The following is a 20,259-nucleotide window of genomic DNA, read 5'->3' on the forward strand; positions in this document are numbered from 1 at the left end:
TAGGGCATGGAAGGTGGGTTAGCTAACCACAAGCTTCTGCAGCCACTCGGAATTCTCTGGATGCTATATAGTATGGGTGATAAGGTCAGGAGCCTTGGGCAGGTATCACATTACTTCTGGACCAGGTCATAACCAGCACTGGTAAAATGAAAACAGGTTACCAATGGTGGTTATTCTTGGTCAGAAAGAATTTGTCCTAATGGCTGACCTTAACTTCTCAGGCTGCAGTCCAATTCTTCTCTTTTGGCTGAATCCTTAAGAAAAAGTCAAGAGGACCTGGCCTGTCCATCCATGTTATACCATCCTTCCTGACATTCAAAGCCAGGTCCTCAAATGTCCACCCATCAGAACCATCCTACCCTGAAAGGCTCTTCCCAAGTCATTTTCTCCTCCTTCTCTCCCATCCATTATCTCCCTCCATCAATTTCATAGGTGCAATGAGCCTCTCTTTCAACCCCTTTTCATGTCTTTCATCACATACAAGGGCACAGCATTAAGTTATGTGTGTTTCTCATTGCGCATGAACCAGGTTCTCAGACTTGCTGCCCGCAGCTCAGGCCTTACCAGAGTCCCTGCCATTCCCAGCTGTGGGATGGAGCTTGGCACTGCTCACTGCTTGCTCACACTACGTCCCAGATGTTCAGGCAGGGTCTACTCTCAGAGGTAGTGTGACTCAGGGTGAACTCTGCCCTCTGGGTAAGGCTGAGGCTTGGTTAGCTCATGGCAAGGCAGTGGGGTGAGGGCAGAGTCTCACCGAAATTCTCCGGTGGTCACCAGGGAGGACCACCTTCCTTCTCCCTCCTTCCCATCTGCCCTTTCCCGGAGTGGCCCTTTCACTTTTTCTCACTGCCCTGGCTTTTGAAAACCAACCTTCCCTATACCACTTTGGATGAGGTTGTGCAGGTTGACAAGAACTGGCTTAACCGTGCTGTCTCGAATCTCCCAGGCCAAGACCTGTACCTTTATTTTCAATGCAACTGATGGCTGGACTGGAGGTGGCTCCTGAGCCCTGCTTCTCCACAGGGCGAAGGTAGCATGTGTGTTCTAGAAATGTCTCTGAGAGCTGTTGCTTGGATAGGAAGGCTCTGCTCTTGGGGAGGGTGCTCTATGTGGAGACCTCCTCTTGGGTACACTCAGCAGGCAGCTGCCTTTCCTACTGTCTGATGGGACATGTTTCAGAAAGGTGCCAAGTGCCAAGGGTAGATGAAGAGACTGTCAGTAGAGAAGGGCAAGTCGTCAGGAGGAGACCTGAGGATTAGATGGGTGGCTTTGCCTAAGTTCTTTCCTTGGGTACTTTGGGGTAGCATTTGCTCGTGGAATCCACTGTGGAGGGCTATAGAGAGCCACACATGGAATCTCTCATGGTCATTGACGGGGGTGGTGATATCTCCACTGGGGACTTCAGCGGGATTATCTTTTGAGCTTTTGAGTGTTGTGTACTCTCTCTCTCTCTCTTAGTTTTCAAGACAGGGTTTCTCTGTAGCTTTGGAACCTGTCCTGGAACTAGCTCTTGTAGAACAGTCTGGCCTCAAACTCAGAGATTCACCTGCCTCTGCCTCCCGAGTGCTGGGATTAAAGGCGTTCACCATCACCATCCAGCTTGAGTGTGTACTCTTTTATTGTTTGTACAAAGAGGTTGAGACTCAAAAGTAACCCATCCTGAGGCCAGGTCCCAAGATCAAGACACAGACTGCACCTGAACATAGTATACTGCCTCCTTTATAAGGTACAGTTAGTCTCTTGGGGGGCTTCCCATGGCCCGAGGGACATACCCTGAGTTGAACATGACTGAGCAAGCATGATAAGAATTTCTCATAAATCCAGTAAGAGCCCACCTAAAAGGTGAGGAAACCATAGAAGGAGTCTCATCTTCCTCCCACTGGCTCGTGTTTGGGGAGCTGTGCAAACGGGTGGAACACTTGCTGCCTGGGGAGTGATCTCAAGGGGTGGCTCTTGAGCCTCCTTTCCCATTGCACCATCACGGCACAAGTTCTCCATGTCCTAGGTACTCACCATCTCGTGCAAAGTCTGAGGCTCCTCTCCTTCCTGAGAGGAGTCTGAGGAGCTCTTGGACCAGGACTCACGGATGGCACCCAGATTCTCATCTAGGATCTTCAGGTTCAGGGTGGGCAGACCCTTGCTGTTGTTTAGTGTCAAGAAGTTTTCTGGTCTCTAAAAAAAAGATGGAGAGAGACTTTGAGCCGGCCCTTCCATGGTGCCTGCTACACTCCAAGCTGTTCGGACCCTGCACACCCATCCTCTGGATACTCCCCGCCACCTGCTCCTTGTCTCCTGGGTCCCAGATGCAGTGTCCTGCAGTTCCTCCACAAGCCAAGTGATTCCCTGCCTCAGGACCTTTGCATCTGATATTTTTCTCTACCCAGGGATCCTTATACAACTGCCTCCTTACCATCTTTTGAGTCCTGCCCTTGTATAATCTTTTTGGAGAAGCGCTGCCCCTTGACACAGAGACCACACCCCAACTCCAAAGTAATCTCATGATTCATAGCATACCATTTCACAGTGTTCACAGTAATTACTCTATGGAAACACCTTTCAAACAGTGGGTTTGCTTATGGACTCTCTCTACCTTCTCCCAGTATTTACACCAACACTGCAGTTCATGTAAGCAAGGGCACTAGTCTCCCCAGCGTCTTGTTTACTGCAGGGGCTCCATGAGTACGCCACCGATGGCCACTGTGCCAATATGGTGATAACTTCTAAAACGCCCCGCTCTTTTCACCCCGTTTCCAGCTCACCTCTCTCATCACTCAGCTCCATCACCCCCTTAGAGAGCCTCTCTGTGCACCTTGGTGAACCCTTCTTCATGGCTGTCTCTCATCTCCCTCCTCCTCCCTCGGGAAGAAGCCCTCTGTCTCTGTCCTTTCTTGATCAAAGGTTTTCTGAGTTCTTCCAGCCCAGCATTGGCTCTGTGGCTCTAGGCTAGTTTGCTATTTTTGTTTTCCCTAACAAAACTTTATGTTCCCTGGACTTAGGGGCATGTGTCAGCGGGTCTTTTTGTGGGGGTCATCATTTTAAAACTTGTTTGGGGGCTGGTGAGATGGCTGCACAGGTAAAGGTGCTTGCTGCCAAGCCTGACGATGTGAGTTTGATCCCTGGGGCCCAGGCAGTGGAAGGAGAGAGCCATCTCCTGCGTGTTGCCCCTTGACCTCCACGCAGGCACTGTAGTATGTGTTGGAATGTACACGCAAAGAAACAAAATAGATTTGAAAACTTATTTGAAACCCACTGTTAGTTCTCCCATCTGCCTTTTGTTTAAAGCAGCACACGGTCTCAGGGTATGCAGAGGGCTCAAATGTGATGCAATCTCACCCCGCATTAACTGTTGGAATCCTTACTCTGTTTCAATGCAGACGTATTTATTCACTGGGTGGTGTTTTACTAGATGCAAACGGAGCCCTGGGCACAAACAGGAGGAACGTGCATGGGGCGCCGGATGCCTCAGTGTCTGTCTTTAAACAACCAGAGCGAGGAGGGTGTGGGTGTACATCACTAGGTGGACGCTGCCTGAAAACTGACACACCTGGACTACATAAATTGAGATGAAGATGCTGTACTCGAACACTGAGGTATTTGCAAGGATTTCTTTATGCCATACAATTTGGGGTTCAGAAATGCATTATAACACGGGCTTTTACATGCTTATGTCAGCAGGGTTAGGGGTCACCCACACATACATGGAATCACCTGGGACATTCTATGCTCCAATTCCTTCTCTTTTGAATGGGTATAAGATAGGCATTTCCTAAGAGAAACATCTGTAAATCTTCTTGGCATGGAAGAGGGATGCATTTGGTGACCTGAGGCTGACTTCAGCTGGCCATTTATATCTGTGAACACCAGCCCAGCTTCCTGCCTCATCTTCTCCTGTGTGAAGAGGGACAGGATTCACTTAGTTGTCTCCCATATGAAATGGAGTCTTCTATGCCCTGGAAGTGCCCAGGGAAGCATCCGACTCACAGAGTTTGGGGTTTTCTAAGTGAGACTTTGGATAAGGAAAAGCACCACATCTGTCTCTTATTCAGAAATTTTGAACACTTGGGGATGGGAAGCACTGTCTGCTCTTTCAGAGGATCTGGGTTCTAGTCCCAATTTCCAGCACCCATGATCTGTTGCCCTCGTCAAGCTTCTGTGGACACTAGGCATGCATGTGGTATATAGGAATATTGCAGGCAAAGTACTCAGACACATAAACATATTTTTAAAATGCTGAACATCAGACTGACTACAGAGGGAGAACTATGTATTGCTTACTGGGTAAAATGATGGGTGGGTGGTAGAAAAATAGGAACAACCAGCCTAGCCAGGGCAAAAACCACTTCCCCAGTGACCAGGTGGGTCCAAGCTCGGGTGAGATGCTGATTCAGGACCTGTAATGACATTTCTCCTCATTTCCAGGCAGAAAGCCAATCTCAATGCCCTGGATTTCATAGACTGCCATCTAATCCAGTTAGAGGAGGAAGTAGGAGTAATGAAATCAAAAGAGGTCTCCAGAGGTGGCCCAGTCATTACAGAAAGCAGGGACAATTGCCGAGGGAGTCCCCTCCCCCACTGCCTGTCTCCCTGCTGTCCATCCTGTATGGTCCCAGGACCAGCTAGGCCAACTCAGTGATGTGGAACTGATGTTTTTGGGTCAGTTACATACGCACTAGATATTTTTAGGTAGATTCTGATACTATGTATAAATTCCTTTAATTTTATAAATTCCTTTAATTTCATTAGAAAGATAGATTAAAAAAATGAGACTTTCAGTCCAAAACAGTGAATTCATCCCACCAGTCTCTGCTAGGCAGGGGAGTAACCTGAGGGGGAGGGAGGGAAAGCAGGCTGAGTTGGAGGGGGCAGGAGAGAGCAAAGCCTTGCGGATGAATCGCCTATTCAGGCCTTGCTTAGCTCTGCTAACCCCATTCTCTTCTGTATGCTCACCCCACAAGCTTGTTTATTTGCTTTTCTATTTGGCAGGCCTCCTGGGGCAGCATGGGGCTGAGAAGTGGCCCCTCAGTCTGTGGCTCCGTGGTGGTAGCAGATCCTGCTTCATTAGGACTGTAATTGGAGACTGACTTTGAAAGCTCAAAGAGATGCGTGGCCATGCACCAGCTCAGACTCAGCGCCTGGCCCAGCCCCTGTGCTGTGCCAACTGCCTCACTCCGGGTGAGAAACATGGTGGGGAGAAGATGTCCAGCAGGCACTCTAACCAGCAGAGTGGGGTCTGTCGAGACAGCCTGGGCCAATGGCATTCCAAGCTGTTAGCATTGTAGGTCACCTGTCTCCCCGCCCTACCCTCAATACTTCTGCCGCCCTCCTCCGTACTCAGTCCCCTACATCCCTGGTCATGCAAAATGCAACAGCTCCTGCTTGCCCTGGCAATTACAAAGCAACCCGGCTGCAGCTGCTGTCCCTGGTGCTGAAAGTGCCCGCCTTCCGGCCAGCCCGCCTCTCGCCCCGCTTTGAGCTTTCTTGGTGGGGAACACAGGCTCTTAATTCAATTAGCTGGCCCTGAACCCTCCCCAGGGAGCCTGAAGCGGAAACTGACAAATTCTGTTTAACAAAGACATTTGTCCCCCGCCCCGCAAGGCTGAGGGCTCTGCTCTCCTGTATCCCGCTCATTAGGTATCTAACAAAGTGCGTCCCAAGAAATCTGCTTCCAATCGCTAGTAATTCAGGAGGCCTGATACAATTTTCTCCCTGATAAGGGTGGCTCGCCCGCTGGCAAGCACCATAATGAGCCCTGTGCAGTGGCTCCCCGATCAGTCACTGCTTTGTCATTTCCTGTGGGCAGCAGTTGTAGGTTCTTATCTCTCCAGCTGTAGGCGAGGCTCAGACAGCAAGCCCTTCAAGAGGGCTTGCCTCCCGTGCATAAGGCCAGCCTCATTTACAGCATCCTGAGGGCTGGCTGCTGCAGCTGTGACAAGTTTGAGCATCTGGGTTGCTCTCCCAGCCCAAAAGGGCCCACGTGTTAATATTCGATGGACCCATGGTATATCTCTCAGGAAATGGTGTCAACCTCTGCCCCTCCCCAAAGCAGGGGTTAAGATGGGGGCGGTAAAGATTTTTATTTATTTTTTTAATTCTGTGGGGGTGTTAGGATTAAATACAACCCCCCCCTCCCCCCGTGGCTTAGTGGATGGACTGTGGGCTCATTCACTCTTTATTCGTGGAAAAATGAAATCATTTTTCCCTACCTTCATCAGCCCCTGTTCACATCTGAACAGAACCATGCACTACTGCTGCTCAAAGATTTTCTCTAGTTTCCCATCATCTTTTGGCAAAGTCCAAACCTTGTGTCCTGGCACCCACCCAGTCCTTCCACAATCTGGGTCCCACTTACAAGTCCAAGGTCACTGCTTACTACAGCATCCGTACGTCCCACAAGCCTCCTTGTTATTATGTATGCTGGTCTCTGATACACCACCGCTTTCCCAACTTCCAAGCCAATGTCTGAAGTATAACGTAAGCCATGCCTCTGGGTGACACTTCCCCTGGTCTTATATTCTCAGTGTAGTGCCTCATGCTGGATGCACAGGTGGTGATAATCTGTTGGAGTGCTTTCTTGTTGGGTGCAGGTCAGGGCCCAAATAAGCAGGACCCCAGTGAACTTATAGATGCATGATCTTGTCTGGGCCAGGGACTCATCTGGCTTGGCTGGAGGACTAGGCTAGAGTGAGTGGCCTGGTCTTGAGTTGGGGAGAATCCCTAGGCCAGCTCTCACTTCCTTAGAAGTTTTTCTAGAAGCATCTACTCTATTTCTTTCTCTCATGTCTTCGACCAACAAATTATGCATTGAGTTTGTAAAAAAAAAAAAAAAGCAGCAAAAGGATGTTTTAAACCTCAGCCTGCCCAGCATCCTGACTTGGGACACTATTTCTTGAGAGGCATCTCAAGCTCATGTTCTCAAGGCAACAATGGTCCACAGGCTTGCGATAAATTTGAGATGAGCCTGAATTACTTGCACCAGAAGCAGCCTGGATTTTGGTCCCAGACCCAGAAGCAGGCCTTCATGTATCCATTTCTTCCATAGCCCCAGCTCTAGTCAGGGAAATTCTACAAATTTAACTCTGGAGAGAGAGAGATAATCACCTTTTTAAAATTTTTCCTTCTCAGAAAATTTTCTGTGAGAGCTGAGAGATGACTCAGGAGGTAAAGGTCTTTGCCATAAAGTCTGACAACCCGGGCTAGAACTGACTCCTGCAAGTTTTTCTCTGACCTCCATATGCACGCTATAAAGCACAATTGTGTGTGCATGCGCGCGCTCACACACACACACACACACACACACACACACACACGGCGGAAATTGCTGTGAAAACAAAGGTGGAGCTGGTGATGTTTATCTTCAGCACTTGACAGGCTTTCTGACGTCTGTATGAACAGAAAGCTGGTGGGGCAGCTGTCATCAGGGGCAGGTGCTGAGTGATGGATTAGTGGGGTTCTGATATTTCCCTAGCCTGATGCCCTGCCCCCATCTCTGAACTCAGTATGCTTGTCAGCAGCTCTGGTACACAGTGCTGAGAGCCCCCTCCTGTTCTGGGCCTCAGCACGGGCCCCAGCTCTCTCCTTAGCACCTGTATGTAGGGTTACAGTTTTCTTTACAGATGAGGAAACGAAAGCTCCGAGGAGAGCCAGGTCTGAAGATGTGCCCTGTGCATCACAGGTTGAGTGAGCATCTTGACTATAATTATGGGTGACCTGGACCCTGAGGTAGCACACGGGGTGGGAGGACTCTCAGTATGTTATAATATCAGCATCTAGAGTGACCTGAAGTCTAGAAAATGGGCTGAGATGAAGGTGAGATACTATAAGCATATTGTAGCTTGTCTGACTTTGAAAGAGCGGAAGTACCAGGCAAGGGTGGGCTGTCCTACTCAGGTGCCATAGACTGAACTCCCTACTTCAGTGACCCTCGCTGCCTTGGAAGGATTCAAATGGTAAGACTCTGGCTGCACGAAAGGGGAACATGCATTTAGAAAAGGAGTGATGGTCTTGTGCCACCCAGTCCTGCCTATGGCGTTCCACTGCCTTGGAGGACATTTTAAGAGAAGAATGGTCAAGAGTAGATAAACAGGAGTATGGGAATCAGAAGTGAAATGTGTGACCAGTCCATAAAGAGGGAGGGTTGGCTCAGGCTGGGGAGGTTGTGGTAGAAGCATACTATAACCCCAGCCTTCAGAAAGCTGAAGCAGTAGGATAAATTTGAGGCCAGCCTGGGATACACACTGAGACTCTGTTTCAAAAATAGAAAAGCGACAACCAAATTTGCAGGTGCTGGGAGGCCTGACATGAACATGAGCTCCCTGGAGATGGGCTGGGGAGGGAAAAAAAGACAGGCCAGTGGGAGGGAACACAGGGGAAGGAGGTGGCTTACGAGGAGCTACACAGGCTAGAGAAGGCTCCTGTCAGGAAGTGAGGGAGCTCTTGTCACGAGAAGCAAGCCAGAAGAGTCTATAGCACTGTGTGTGTGTGTGTGTGTGTGTGTGTGTGTGTGTGTGTGTGTGTGTGTGTGTTGGAAGAAGTACTAGACTCCCTCCTCTCTGAGGTAGGAGCTGTATCGGAAGAGTGACATGGGAGAGCATATTGTCCTCAGAGCATGCAGCACCCATGAAGGCAACTCCAGAGAAGGGAGAAGAAGGTGGGAAGCTTGGAAGAAGGTGACAATCCCTGCCCCACGTCTTGTACCTTGGCCCTTGGGAATCTGAGACCTTTTGTTTTAACCACCCCTATCTGTCCATTGTCTCTTCACCTTGGATAGGAAGCCCCTCTGGATTGGACCTGAGCCAGTGAGGGAAGGGTACTGTGAGAGAGAGGGATGGGCAGAGCTTTCTGTATCCTGCCATCTGGCCTGAAGGAGTGAGGACAAGAGCATAGGGGACCTCAGGGAAGGCAGCCAGGGATATTGTGAAATGTTGGAAGGGGAAGTGTCTCTCTTCTGGGCCCATCCTCCTGCTATGATGTTGTTTTCAGAGCTGGACTCTTTGAGGGTGGGAATAGGGTCTTCCCAAGGACAGGCTATCAGAGAGAGCATGTCACTCTGGATATTGGCTGTCCAGGTAAATGAGTTTGTTGGGGAAATGGAAGCAGTTTTGGGTCCAGATTTCTCTAAGGACCAACTCAAAGCAATCACATGGTGTTTTCGAAGAATTCATCCAAAACCTGTCTGATTGTATTTGTCCTCTGCCCTGTCTCTCTAGGCACCTGGCTGACTTTGCCCATGGCTGGTAGCCAGAGAGGACTTTGTAATGAAGGCACCAGGGTGGTCCCTTTTCATGGCCTCAAGTGTTGCTCTACCACACTTCCAGGGAGAGAGAAAGGGAGTAGCGGGTCAAAGGAACTGTGTCTGCCACCTGTCTCTAAGAGCAGGGCCTCAAATGCAACTCCTTGTAAGAGATTCCCCGCATCCAAGGGGCTCCAAGTCTTCCCCGTGTCCTTTAATGTTGCAGGCTAAGGAGGGGTGGCCACACACAAGAAGCCTGATCTCTGCCTGCCTGATGTCCCTCAACCCTGGTCAGCCACTGAATCTTGAATCCTAACCCTGAGAGAGGGAACTGTCCCTAAGACCAAAGTGCTCATGTCGCCCCCGGCCTGTCTCACTTAAAAGGAGGTGTGTTTCCTGGCAGAGGCAAGAATGGGCCCACTCAACACCTACTGTGTGCACGCCAGGCTCAGGTGAGGGGGATCTACTCACCTCGGGCTGCACTTCAAAGAGGCTGGCAGCAAGCTGGAGGGCTCCCAGGATGTGGTGGAATTATTAAAAGAAGGCAGGCTGCCTTGCTTGGAGAAGCAAATCCTCTTGTGGGGGCGAGGAACAACACTTCCACCTCTTCAAAGAGAAAAGGTTGAGACCAAAGCGGCAAAGCAGGAGGCCAAAGGTTGATTCCTGCCTGTCTGTGGAGTGGCCCTGGGCTCATGAATTCTTAGCGCCGACATCCTCCAAAGTCCACTTTGGAGGACCGGGCGCATGCATTGTACTTCACACACCTGCATGTTTTGTTCAGGCGGTCTCCTACATATTCAACTCCAGCTTCAGACAGATCCCCAGAGGCAGCAAACACCCACAGAGATGCAATACATCAGAGTAACCACAACCCCCCCCCCCCCACAATCCCCTCTGAAGCATAATATTCCAACCCAGAGCTAATGCTTGCCAATCACTGAGCTGGCAGGCTGTGGTCGCTGATCAATCTGCCAGCATGCCTAATGACTGATGGTGCCATCCATGCGGAAGGCTTGCTGGGTGTGCTGCAGCCATGGAGGGCCAAGCTGGGAACATGGTGCAAGGAGAGGCCCAGGAGAGGCAGGGGATCTCAGTCTGAGTCTCTCAGTCAGCTGCTGTGTCATGCGGGGCTGTTGCTAAGGTGAGTGAGCTTGCTGTCATGGGAAAGCAACGGGAGAGGATAGGATAACCACCTACAGTGGTGGTTGTGGCTGAAGATGTTCCTGTCCAGATTTGTTGAGAGAGACCTCTGCTGCCTCCTTTTGGACATCCTACCACACTCCTGTCCCTGATCTCTGAGAGTGGCTGGCACAGAAACCATGGGTATGGCGGACTGAGCTTGGCAAGTGACCAAGGAGCTAGAACAACCTGTGCTGAACCTTCAGCCCTCAGGCTTGGAGCCCTTCCTCTCTACGCCCATCCTGGCCACATGCAAGGAGTTACCCAAGGATAGACTTGTTAGTTGTGCTGGTCAGGTGTCCCAAGACACCTGCCACCTCGAGCTGCTCTGTGCAGCTAGAATGCACACAGGACTCTGGTGCCTTGTCCCTGGTGGTGACTCCTGGAGCTTTTCGGCTGTGCTGGGAGGAATTACTGGGTGGTCCTTGTTCTGAGTCTGCCATCACTGGCCTATAGACTGCACATGGAGGAGCATAGCATGGACCACAAAGCTCAAGTCTGCTCCAAGGTGGAACATCAAGATGGAAGGATCCTGGTCTCTCACAGTAGCTAAGCTCCAACTTTACTCAGATTGGGATGCCAAACAGCCTTTCCAGGGACTCTGGATTTTATCATTTCAAGGATCATTAGGCTGTATATTGCTAACCAGTATCTACTCATGAACCTATGTATTCATTCTAGTCTCCATCCTTTGATGTCTATAAAGAGAAAGATTTCTTGGTCTTGTTTATTGTACTCTCTCTTAACCCCAGTACACAAGGGTTGATGCATACTGATAGCAGGTGTTTGAGAATAATGACACTTTATAGTGAAGGTGATGGGGATCCAGGGAGAGGGCCCCTGTAGATCTACCTGAAGTACCACCTGACCCGTTCACCAATTCTCAACACTCTTCATTTGACCCTTAGTGGGAAGATGACAAAAGAATTAGTGTCTGTACTGCGTGAGGGTCATGTCCAAAACTAGTTGAGAATTAATATACCTCGAGGAACATGGGTTTTATAACCCCAGGACATGCCCCCACTTCAATCCACAAGGTCACATGGTGAAATTTTTGAGCTGCCCAGTGCCTGGCATGTAGGAAGTTCTCCTTAGATCTGTATAGCAAGACAGATGTCATATACTCCTTATGTCTGTACAGCACAGAGATGGCTGTCGTTGCAGCAAGAGTTCACTCACACCAGCACCGCCACAGCCACTCCCCTAACTTGGTCTTCAGCATGGTAGAGTCAAATGAGTCACTTACTGGTTAGCTCTCAGCTGGCATCTCCATGGAACAGCTGAGCTACAGAGAGACTGTGCGTGGACACAGGAGTGAAATGTCCATCATTTTACCTCTGTGTGTACATATGCATTGAATGCAGGCACCATTGAAGAGGTGTGTGCACATGCAAATCTGTGCACATGTGACTGTCCCTGTGGAAACACTCATGCGTGGCTGCATGAACAGGTAGGCATGTGCAGAACGTCTGTGAACAAATTCTTGATGGCTGGGTCTGCATTGCTGCCAGTACTATTTTTTTTTTCTGGTACACACCTAATCTTGGTCTCTTTTTTTTCCCTTTCTTCTTAGAAATCCATTACTAAAAGGTTTCTCCCCCACCTCTAGGGGAAGGGGGCTAAGGAAAGGGAAAGCTAAAATCACAAGGCCCAGATCAAAACACTCAGCAGCTAAATGAATTCGGCAGCGTTTTCCCGCATGACTTGGAGGGATAATTTAGTGAGGCCGCCAGCTGGAAGGAAAGGGATTAATTCTGCACTTAGCACAGTTCCAGTGAATAATTCATCACTGGAGACCTTTGTGCCCAGCCTCTGGGCAACAGGGGACAAGTCCTACCCACCTGCCTGTTGCCTGCCTGTCCCCATCATCCTCCCAGCCTGGGCTACCTAGCTCTTTTTTCTTCTCTGACTGCAGAGTGCATGTGTCCTGGGGCAAGACAGGAGGCAGAGGGAGATGGCGAGAAACTGGTAGTGGCTATTGACAGATCCTAGCCCCTGAGAAGGCCTGGGATTCTCTAAGATGTATTTTTCCTTTCCCCGCTTCTCCTTTCTTAGGATTGAAACATTTTTAATTGAAATTTTTAGTTATTATACATGGCACACGTGTTATTATTAGTGATTATGCTTGAGCATTAGTGTGTGTGTACATACACATAAATGTCAGAGCACAACTTTGTGCACTCAGCTCTCTCCTTCTAATATACATGAGTTCTAGGAATCCAGTTCAAGCTGTCAGACTTGAGTCATCTCAGCAGTCCTGAGTCTTTTGCTTTGGGCGACTTCTCTGTGGGTTTTCTCACTCTTGCCTTTGGTTTAGTGGTGAGGACAGGTGTGGATGCCATGAGCAGGGATTAGAGGGCTCTGGAGAGGATGATGGTGACCACACTGGGGCTTTTGTGCCATCATCTTCCCAGCCTCCTCATGCCACATAGCATGGAATTCCCACATTCTTCATGGCTCTGAACTACCCCACAGCTGTCGGATTTTTTTCTGTCCTGAGAAGCTAGCAAGAGTAGATTAGCCCTTAATCAGCTCGTGAACATTTCCTGGGTTCGTGGTCAGGTTGCCCACACCCTAGTACCAGAGGGGAGAGTGGAGAGGTTACAGAGGGTGACTTTCACTAGTGGGTCCACTAGAGCCATGGCCTGTGTCAGAGCCGGAGTCAGCCACTAAGTGGCTAGAGGAGGCGTGGCCTCCCCCAGGCAGGGCTTGCCCTAGTAACCTTCCACATGGATCAACTCTGCTGTGGCCGGCAGTACCCCAAAATGGGTCACCAAACCCCCACACCTTAATGTTGAGATAGCCAAATAGCCATCGCTTTCATGATTCTGTTGGGCTGTCTGACACAGCGGCCCCTAAGACAAGATGATGATCCCATTTTTTTTTTTTTTTTAAAGCACAGAGTTTTCTCTGGCTGCTGACAGAAGAGAAAGTCAGAATTTCAAAGTGTGCTGGGGACTGGCTGTGCCTGCTGGCATCGCAGTACAGGGACCCTGGTAAGAAGGCATGTGGGCGGTCTCCAGAAGCTGAGAGCAGCCTGGCTAGCAGCCAGCAAGGAATCAGGGCCACCAGTCTTACACTGCAAGGAACTAGATCCTGCCTGCACCCCTAAAAGAACCCCTGTCATCCCCACGGAACTTTGACTCCCAGTTAAGCTGGTGCGGGTTAGGTTAGGTTGGGGCAGAGTGTGCAGCCCTTTGTTCGTGGCTTTTCCTAATTGGAGCACTCTGCCTGGTTTCCTGGGGCCTCAAACCCCCTTAGAACTCCCTAGTTAAACCTACAGGTTCTTTCTTCTTCCTGACCCCAAGCCCTGAGGGTCAGTCCCTGTGAAGGACATGTCACTCACTTTATGGTTCTGGGGGCCACGTCTGACCTTTCTCCCTTACCTCAGAGGAAAGAAGCTGGAAGGAGAGATTCACCGTGGGGGCCTCTCCGTTGACGGTTTTCAGGTGGGTGTCCTGAGGAGGAGAAGGGGTAGTGAGTCTACATGGCCAACACAGGCAAGGCCTCTGCCCCACCTCTTGTTCTGGCTTCCCCGGGAAGAGTGTGGGAGGGAGGGATGCCTGAGCTGGCCTTCTGCCTCTGTTCCAGCACCGCCTCCACACGGCCCTTCTCACTCCATTCGACACCTGACTGGCACCTCCACACTCATCTTCTGGCAGAGCAGAAGTTCCTGCTTGCTGTTATGTCAGAAGTATTTAGGGAAATGTATTTAGGCACAGAAATAGACAATGGTGCTGCGTATGGCGGCTCTTGCCTGTAGTCCCAGCACTTGGTGAGTGGAGGCAAGGGGATTAAGAGCTCAAAGTTACCGTTGGCTACATAGCAAGGTTTGACCCAGTCTGGAATACCTGAGACCCTGTTTATATATATACAGTAATGATAAAATTATTTTTTCCAATGGGGATTGAACTTTTCCTCTTGCAAGCTTGCATACTAGGCAAGTGTTCTTTCACTAAAGCTACATTCCAAGCCTTTAAATTTTTTTTCACCTTTTATTTTGAGATAAGGTCCCACACTGGTCTCAAAATCATTCTGTAGCCCATACAAACCTCAAAGTTTCCATCCTCCTGCCCAGCTTCTGGAGTAGCCAGAATTTATAAGCTCCGCCAGGCCAGACATTATCGGAATCTATTCTAAGTGCTTTATGTATTTCCTGGCTAAATCCCATAACAACCCTGTGAGCAAGCGCAGTTCTCACTGTGTGTGTGTGTGTGTGTGCATATGCTATGCGTGTGCATATGTGTGTGTGCATGAGTGTGTACATGTACGTGTATGTATGTGTGTATATGTGTGCATGTGTGTGTGTGTTATAGGCAAGGAAACTGAGGCACAGATAGTATTTTCCCCACAGAAAGGAATACGGTCACCTGTAAAGCTGGCAAGAGGTGAAGCCGGATTCTGAGCTCCATCGGTCTACCCCCCCAGAGCCTGAGTGTAGCCCTCTGTGTAGTGTTGGATGTGTGAATAGAGATGAGAAATGAGGCCTAGAGAGGTCGTCATCTGTCCCAGGTCCTACGGGAAGATGGGGTAAGGAAAGCCCTGGGCCCAGCTCTGGGAAAGCCTGAGCTCTTGCTCTTACCCCCTAAGGCCCCAGGTTTGCTTTTCAGGGGCTCATTCTGGTTTGTCTCTCAAGCTCCACAGGTAAGACCAGTCTTCCGTGTTCCTCACACCTGCAGGTGGGCACTCTGATAAGTGTGAGGCTGTTAAGAAGTCACATTCAGGGGGCTGAAGAGATGGCTCAGCGGTTAAGAGCATTGCCTGCTCTTCCAAAGGACCTGAGTTCAATTCCCAGCAACCACATGGTGGCTCACAACCATCTGTAATGAGGTCTGGTGCCCTCTTCTGGACTACAGGCACACATGTAGACAGAATATTGTATACATAATAAATAAATATTTAAAAAAAGTCACATTCAACTGGGTGCCTTCAATCCCAGGACTCAAGAGGCAGAGGTGGGCAGATCTGAGTTCGAGGCCAGCCTGGCCTACAGAGCAAGTTCCAGGATAGCCAGGGCTACACAGAGAAAGCCTGTCTTGATTCCCTTCCTCTCAAAAGACACCATTATTCCCTTCTGTAGGTGTGGCCATGGAGCTGGAGTGGGTGGTATCATGTGGAGGACCAACCAATGGTAGGGACTTACAGTGATGGGGAGCCGTTCCACACACAGCCCTTTCAAGCCTTTTCCTGTCAACATCTTGTGGTACAGACGAGGCTTTAGTGGTAGCACAGAGACACCCAGGGGCTGTTTGAGGGTCCATGGTTCACTGCTTTTCACTGTGGGAGGAAGGACCAACTGAAGCTCCTGTCAACAACTTCCTGTTCCTGCTGCCCAGGTTCCTAGATGGGTTTTTAGACAGGCTCCATCCTTGGCATTGGACATGCAACTCTCTAGGTTCCCACTGCCTGCCCCTGGTTCCCTGCCTTGCATTTTCCCTTATACACACACACTCGGCCAGATTCAGAGATTTATCAGTTCAGAGCGACTCTAAGCAGATAGGTATTCTTCTGACTCATCCTGTCTCCACCCTCTAGTGTGTGTGTGTGTGTTCCTCTGCCATTCTCCAGTACACCCTCTTCTCACTGATGGATGCTACGGTGTCCAGGCAGGGAGAGGCCCACAGTTCCTGGCCTGTGCTTCGTAGCTGCCCTATGGATATGGATTTAAACTAGACCTTCTTCTAGTCTTTGCCTGTACTGGGGGTTTCTGGCTCCTGCAGGTCCTTAGGCAGTCCTTACAAGAAAGAGGCAGAGGCAGGCTGTCCAAATGTCCCTTAATAATATTCTCCTGATTAATTCTGCCCTGATGGGACACTGGGCACTTACTTGAAGCAGAAGGGTAATACTCCAGCACCAGTGCTGTGTCCTCTGAGAAACTGGTGGCTCCATCTCGGCCTTGAAAGAGGAAGGACTGGTTCCATATGGGCTGCTCTGGGGGTCCCCCGGGCCTGGACAGCTGGAAGAATGAGAGAGCAGCCGTGGGGTCATCCTTTCTTCTAGGTTTGGTGCACATGTATCCATTTGTTCCAGTTATAAAAAGACAAAAAAAATGGTAAATAAAAGGAAGGGGGAACTCCTATGTTTTTACATTAAGACACTGGGCAGTGGTGGCGCATGTCTTTAATCCCAGCACTTGGGAGGCAGAGGCAGGCAGATCTTTTGAGTTCAAGGCCAGCCTGGTCTACAGGGCAATACAGAGAAACCCTGTTATCAGAAAAAAAAAAAGATGGTCACTCAATACCACCGTGTTCCCATTTTGTCTGTGCACATTTTTTTTTTTTGTCTAATTACCACTCTGTACTTTCCCGTTCACACTCAAAACAGAAGCACACCCAGAGTCTCAAGAAACTCCCGTTACTCATGACTTTAGTAACTTCAAGATATCCTATGTTTGGTGGCACAGACCTATAATCCCATCACTTGAGAGGTAGGGGCAGAAGGATTGGGAGTTCAAGGACAACTTGGGCTATATAAAGAGTTGGAGGATACCTTAGCTATGTAGCAAATTTGAGGCCAGCTTGGGTTACATATGACCCTCTTAAAAATCAAAACAGAGTCCATCTTCCCCAGAAGATGCATTATCATGTCCAATTGCCCTGATTTTTCCTTCTTTTAAAGTTTTAATGTGTGCATGAGTGTGTGTGTGCATATATGTGCGTGTGTGTGTGTGTGTGTGTGTGTGCACCACAACACATATGCAGAGGTCAAAGAACAACTTGCTTGAACTAACTTTCTTCTTCCACCATGTGGTAGATTTTGGATAATCAAACTCAAATTGTCAGGCATGGAAGCAAACACCTTAGTGCTCTGAGCCATTTTGCTCTCCCATTTTCTGGTATTTTTTTCCTCCGACGACACTGTACTGGGTGTTCCTTGCTGCACACCTCTGCACCCTAGACTGTTTTCCCAGTGCAAATACCTAAAGTACTGCTCAGTGAAAACATTTTCAAGCTCTAATGTGCTTGCTAGATGTGTGTAGTGTTCCCCAGTGCTGTACCAACATCCACAGCCCCTGTCTATTCCTCACAAGTTACCCCAGACCTGTCCAGAAGGCCACACAGCTCCTCAGACCCCGGAACGTGGAGGGCACACACATGGGCATGGCTTGGAAGAGGAAATGTGGCAGCGCTGACTAATACCCAATGAGGGAGACTCTGGGTGGTCCCCAAACCTCAGAGGAAGCAGGGCCCGAAGAGGCCCTGAAGGGGGATGTGACATGGTGAAAGAGAGGGGAGGGACTTCCAGTGGGAGAGTGACACAAGCCACAAAGTGTGGAGGAGGCATACAGCTTAGGACACGCAAAGGACCCTGGAAGGGAGTGGGGGGACTCATGGAAAATCCCAGAACCCACATAAATGGGGGAAAAATAGCTGCATGATCTCAGCATGGGCTGCCTTGCCACTGCCCTGCCCGGGGCCACCAGCCACAGTGGCAGGGGTCCTATGTTTTGTTCCCCTGGGGGGATTAGCAATCTCAGGAAAAGGTCAGCGCAAACACTCCAGGGGTTACTGATGTTAGACAGAGGAATATCAGTGCAGGCCTACTCCTCCTGACTGGGCGGGGCTCTCATGACTGTTACACTAGTAGGCTGGCTCTGGTCCTCAGGAGTCTTGCCCAAGGCTTGTCTGAATCTTTCTCTGTCCCCAAGGAGACGGTTTGTGGTCAGCACAGGGGCAGATAAGTACTAGGATGGTGGCTGGAGTCATGGACACATCCCTAAGATGTCATGGTGGAAGCTCAGGGAGGGTCAGTAGTCGAGGCCCCAGAAGCCAGACCTGAGTTCTGTGAAGCTTGGTATTGGTCTCTTAGGATTGATCCCCACGCTATGACCCTCCCACATCCTGGGTATCAGAGGAGGGTGTCCACATTGCCTGGGCCAGCTGCCAGGCCCCAAGGCCCCCAGGGAGGGGGGACTGTGACTTGGTTTCTTGCTGCCTCATTTGTTGCCCCTATCCTGGGAAAGGGTTATTTAATGGATGCTATCTGTCTGCTGTGGGACTTATTAACAGATCTAAATGGAGTCTACATGGCAAGAGGTGGTAAGTGGTTGCTGCCCAATGAGGGACAGCCTTTCCCTGAAAGGGTCCCAGGGTAAGTCCCTAGGAGAAAGCCCTTCATACCTGGAATATCGGAGGGCAGATAATACTTATTTTCTCTCTCTCTCTCTCTCTCTCTCTCTCTCTCTCTCTCTGTCTCTGTCTCTGTCTCTGTCTCTCTCTCTCTCTCTCTCTCTCTCACACACACACACACACACACACACAAATGAGTGTGTGTAGGACTCACAGTTAAATAAAAATCTGTTATCAGCCCCATGAAGAGGCAAGTGCTAGTGGCTGATCTGAATGCTGTGCAGGGTTGAGGGCGTGGGGTGGGGATAGGGTAGACATGGCCTGAAGATGCTAATGGGAAAGGCTATGGCAGGCTTTGGAATTAAGGAATATCATTAACCCTCAGCTGTGATCTTCAGAAAAGCCATTAACCCTCTGCCACTGAGGCAGACCTGCCTTCCCTGGGGACAGAGCCTTCATTCCAGGGGCCCTTGGTCCTTCCTTCTCCTTCTATTTCCCCTGGACTCACCCTGGCTCTCACCCTCATCCACTGCTGTCTGCTCTGCCCAGGAACAGCGGAAGCATGCTGTGAGGAAGGGCTGATGGCGCCTGGTGCTGCCTGGGGCTCCCGGCAAGCTAGGACCCTTGGCTCTGGGTCCACTTTAAACTTATTGTTTGGATCACAGCAGGTCCCTTTCCCTCTCTGGGACTTAGTTGTTTTGTTTGTTTGTTTGTTTGTTTGTTTTTGGTTTTGTTTTGGTCAAATAAATGCCTCTTGCTTCACACTTTGAAAGCTGTTTGCAAGGCTGAAGGAGACAATGGATGTTTTTCTAGTAGGCGGAAGTTCAGTTTGACTTAACTTAGCAAATATTGCCTGGGACACCAGGACGGACACTCATAGGGTGTTGCATTGACTATGGGAGAGCTAGAGGCAGACTCTGACTCTTCCTAGAGCTTATCTTCCAAGAGTATAGAGTATATCTACAATGTGAATAAATACCCACCCATTCCTGCCACCGTGCAGCGGCCTGATCAAGTTCTTGTGGTAGCAGTTAGGATACGTGAAGAGAAAGCCACCCACACTGCTTAAGAATCTGGGGCATGGAAGAGCTGAGAGTTGAGGTCAAGGTTGAAGGTGAGAGAGGACTAAGACAGAGAACAGTGGATGAGTCTTCCCCGAGGCTGCGTGAGAATTGGAGTGATGAGCTCCCGTATCTGGACAAACAGTACACAGGTAACTGGGGCTTGGTTCTGTGTGAGAGAGGGCTGAAGGGGCCCAGAGAAGCCTGTGGTTCAGGCAGGGCATCCCTTACCTGCTTCTGGAATGGGAAGGCTGCGACAATGGTCCAGGCAAGAACAGCAGCCAGTACTAGAGCGAACCCAGGGTGATGGGAAAGACTCTAAGAGCTTGGGAAGACTGAGAGACTGGGGCAGGGTGAGATGACAGGCACAGATGGTTCTTCTCCTCCATTTGTTTTACTCTTGGGAGCTCTGCCCCCATGTTGCAGGTTGTGAGAGCTACAGGAGCAAGCAGATGGCTCCAGCTCACAAGTCTATGTCCAACCGGATATGTCTGATCTATCGCTTGATTCACCAGAGCCCAGGTTTTGCCATCCTCACCAGGCTGGGGAAGGAGCAGAACAGACTGGGGGTGACCTGGTACATTCTGTGGAACAGACTGGGGGTGACCTGGTACATTCTGTGGAATAGACTGGGGGTGACCTGGTACGTTCTGTGGAACAGACTGGGGGTGACCTGGTATGTTCTGTGGAACAGACTGGGGGTGACCTGGTACATTCTGTG

The 20,259-nt window shown here is 49.9% G+C and overlaps 1 protein-coding gene across 1 annotated transcript in view; it reads right to left on the reverse strand.

Moving 5' to 3' along the window:
* Ccdc33 (coiled-coil domain containing 33) overlaps positions 1–20,259 on the reverse strand; it is a 100,686-nt gene that overhangs the window by 32,116 nt on the left and 48,311 nt on the right. Inside the window, 4 exon segments of the mRNA XM_026777203.1 lie at positions 2,014–2,172; positions 13,795–13,866; positions 15,552–15,685; positions 16,235–16,364. Of these exon segments, the coding sequence (XP_026633004.1) occupies positions 2,014–2,172; positions 13,795–13,866; positions 15,552–15,685; positions 16,235–16,364 (495 nt within the window).

Source organism: Microtus ochrogaster, unplaced genomic scaffold (assembly GCF_000317375.1).
Source record: "Microtus ochrogaster isolate Prairie Vole_2 unplaced genomic scaffold, MicOch1.0 UNK49, whole genome shotgun sequence".
Taxonomy (NCBI): Eukaryota; Metazoa; Chordata; class Mammalia; order Rodentia; family Cricetidae; genus Microtus; species Microtus ochrogaster.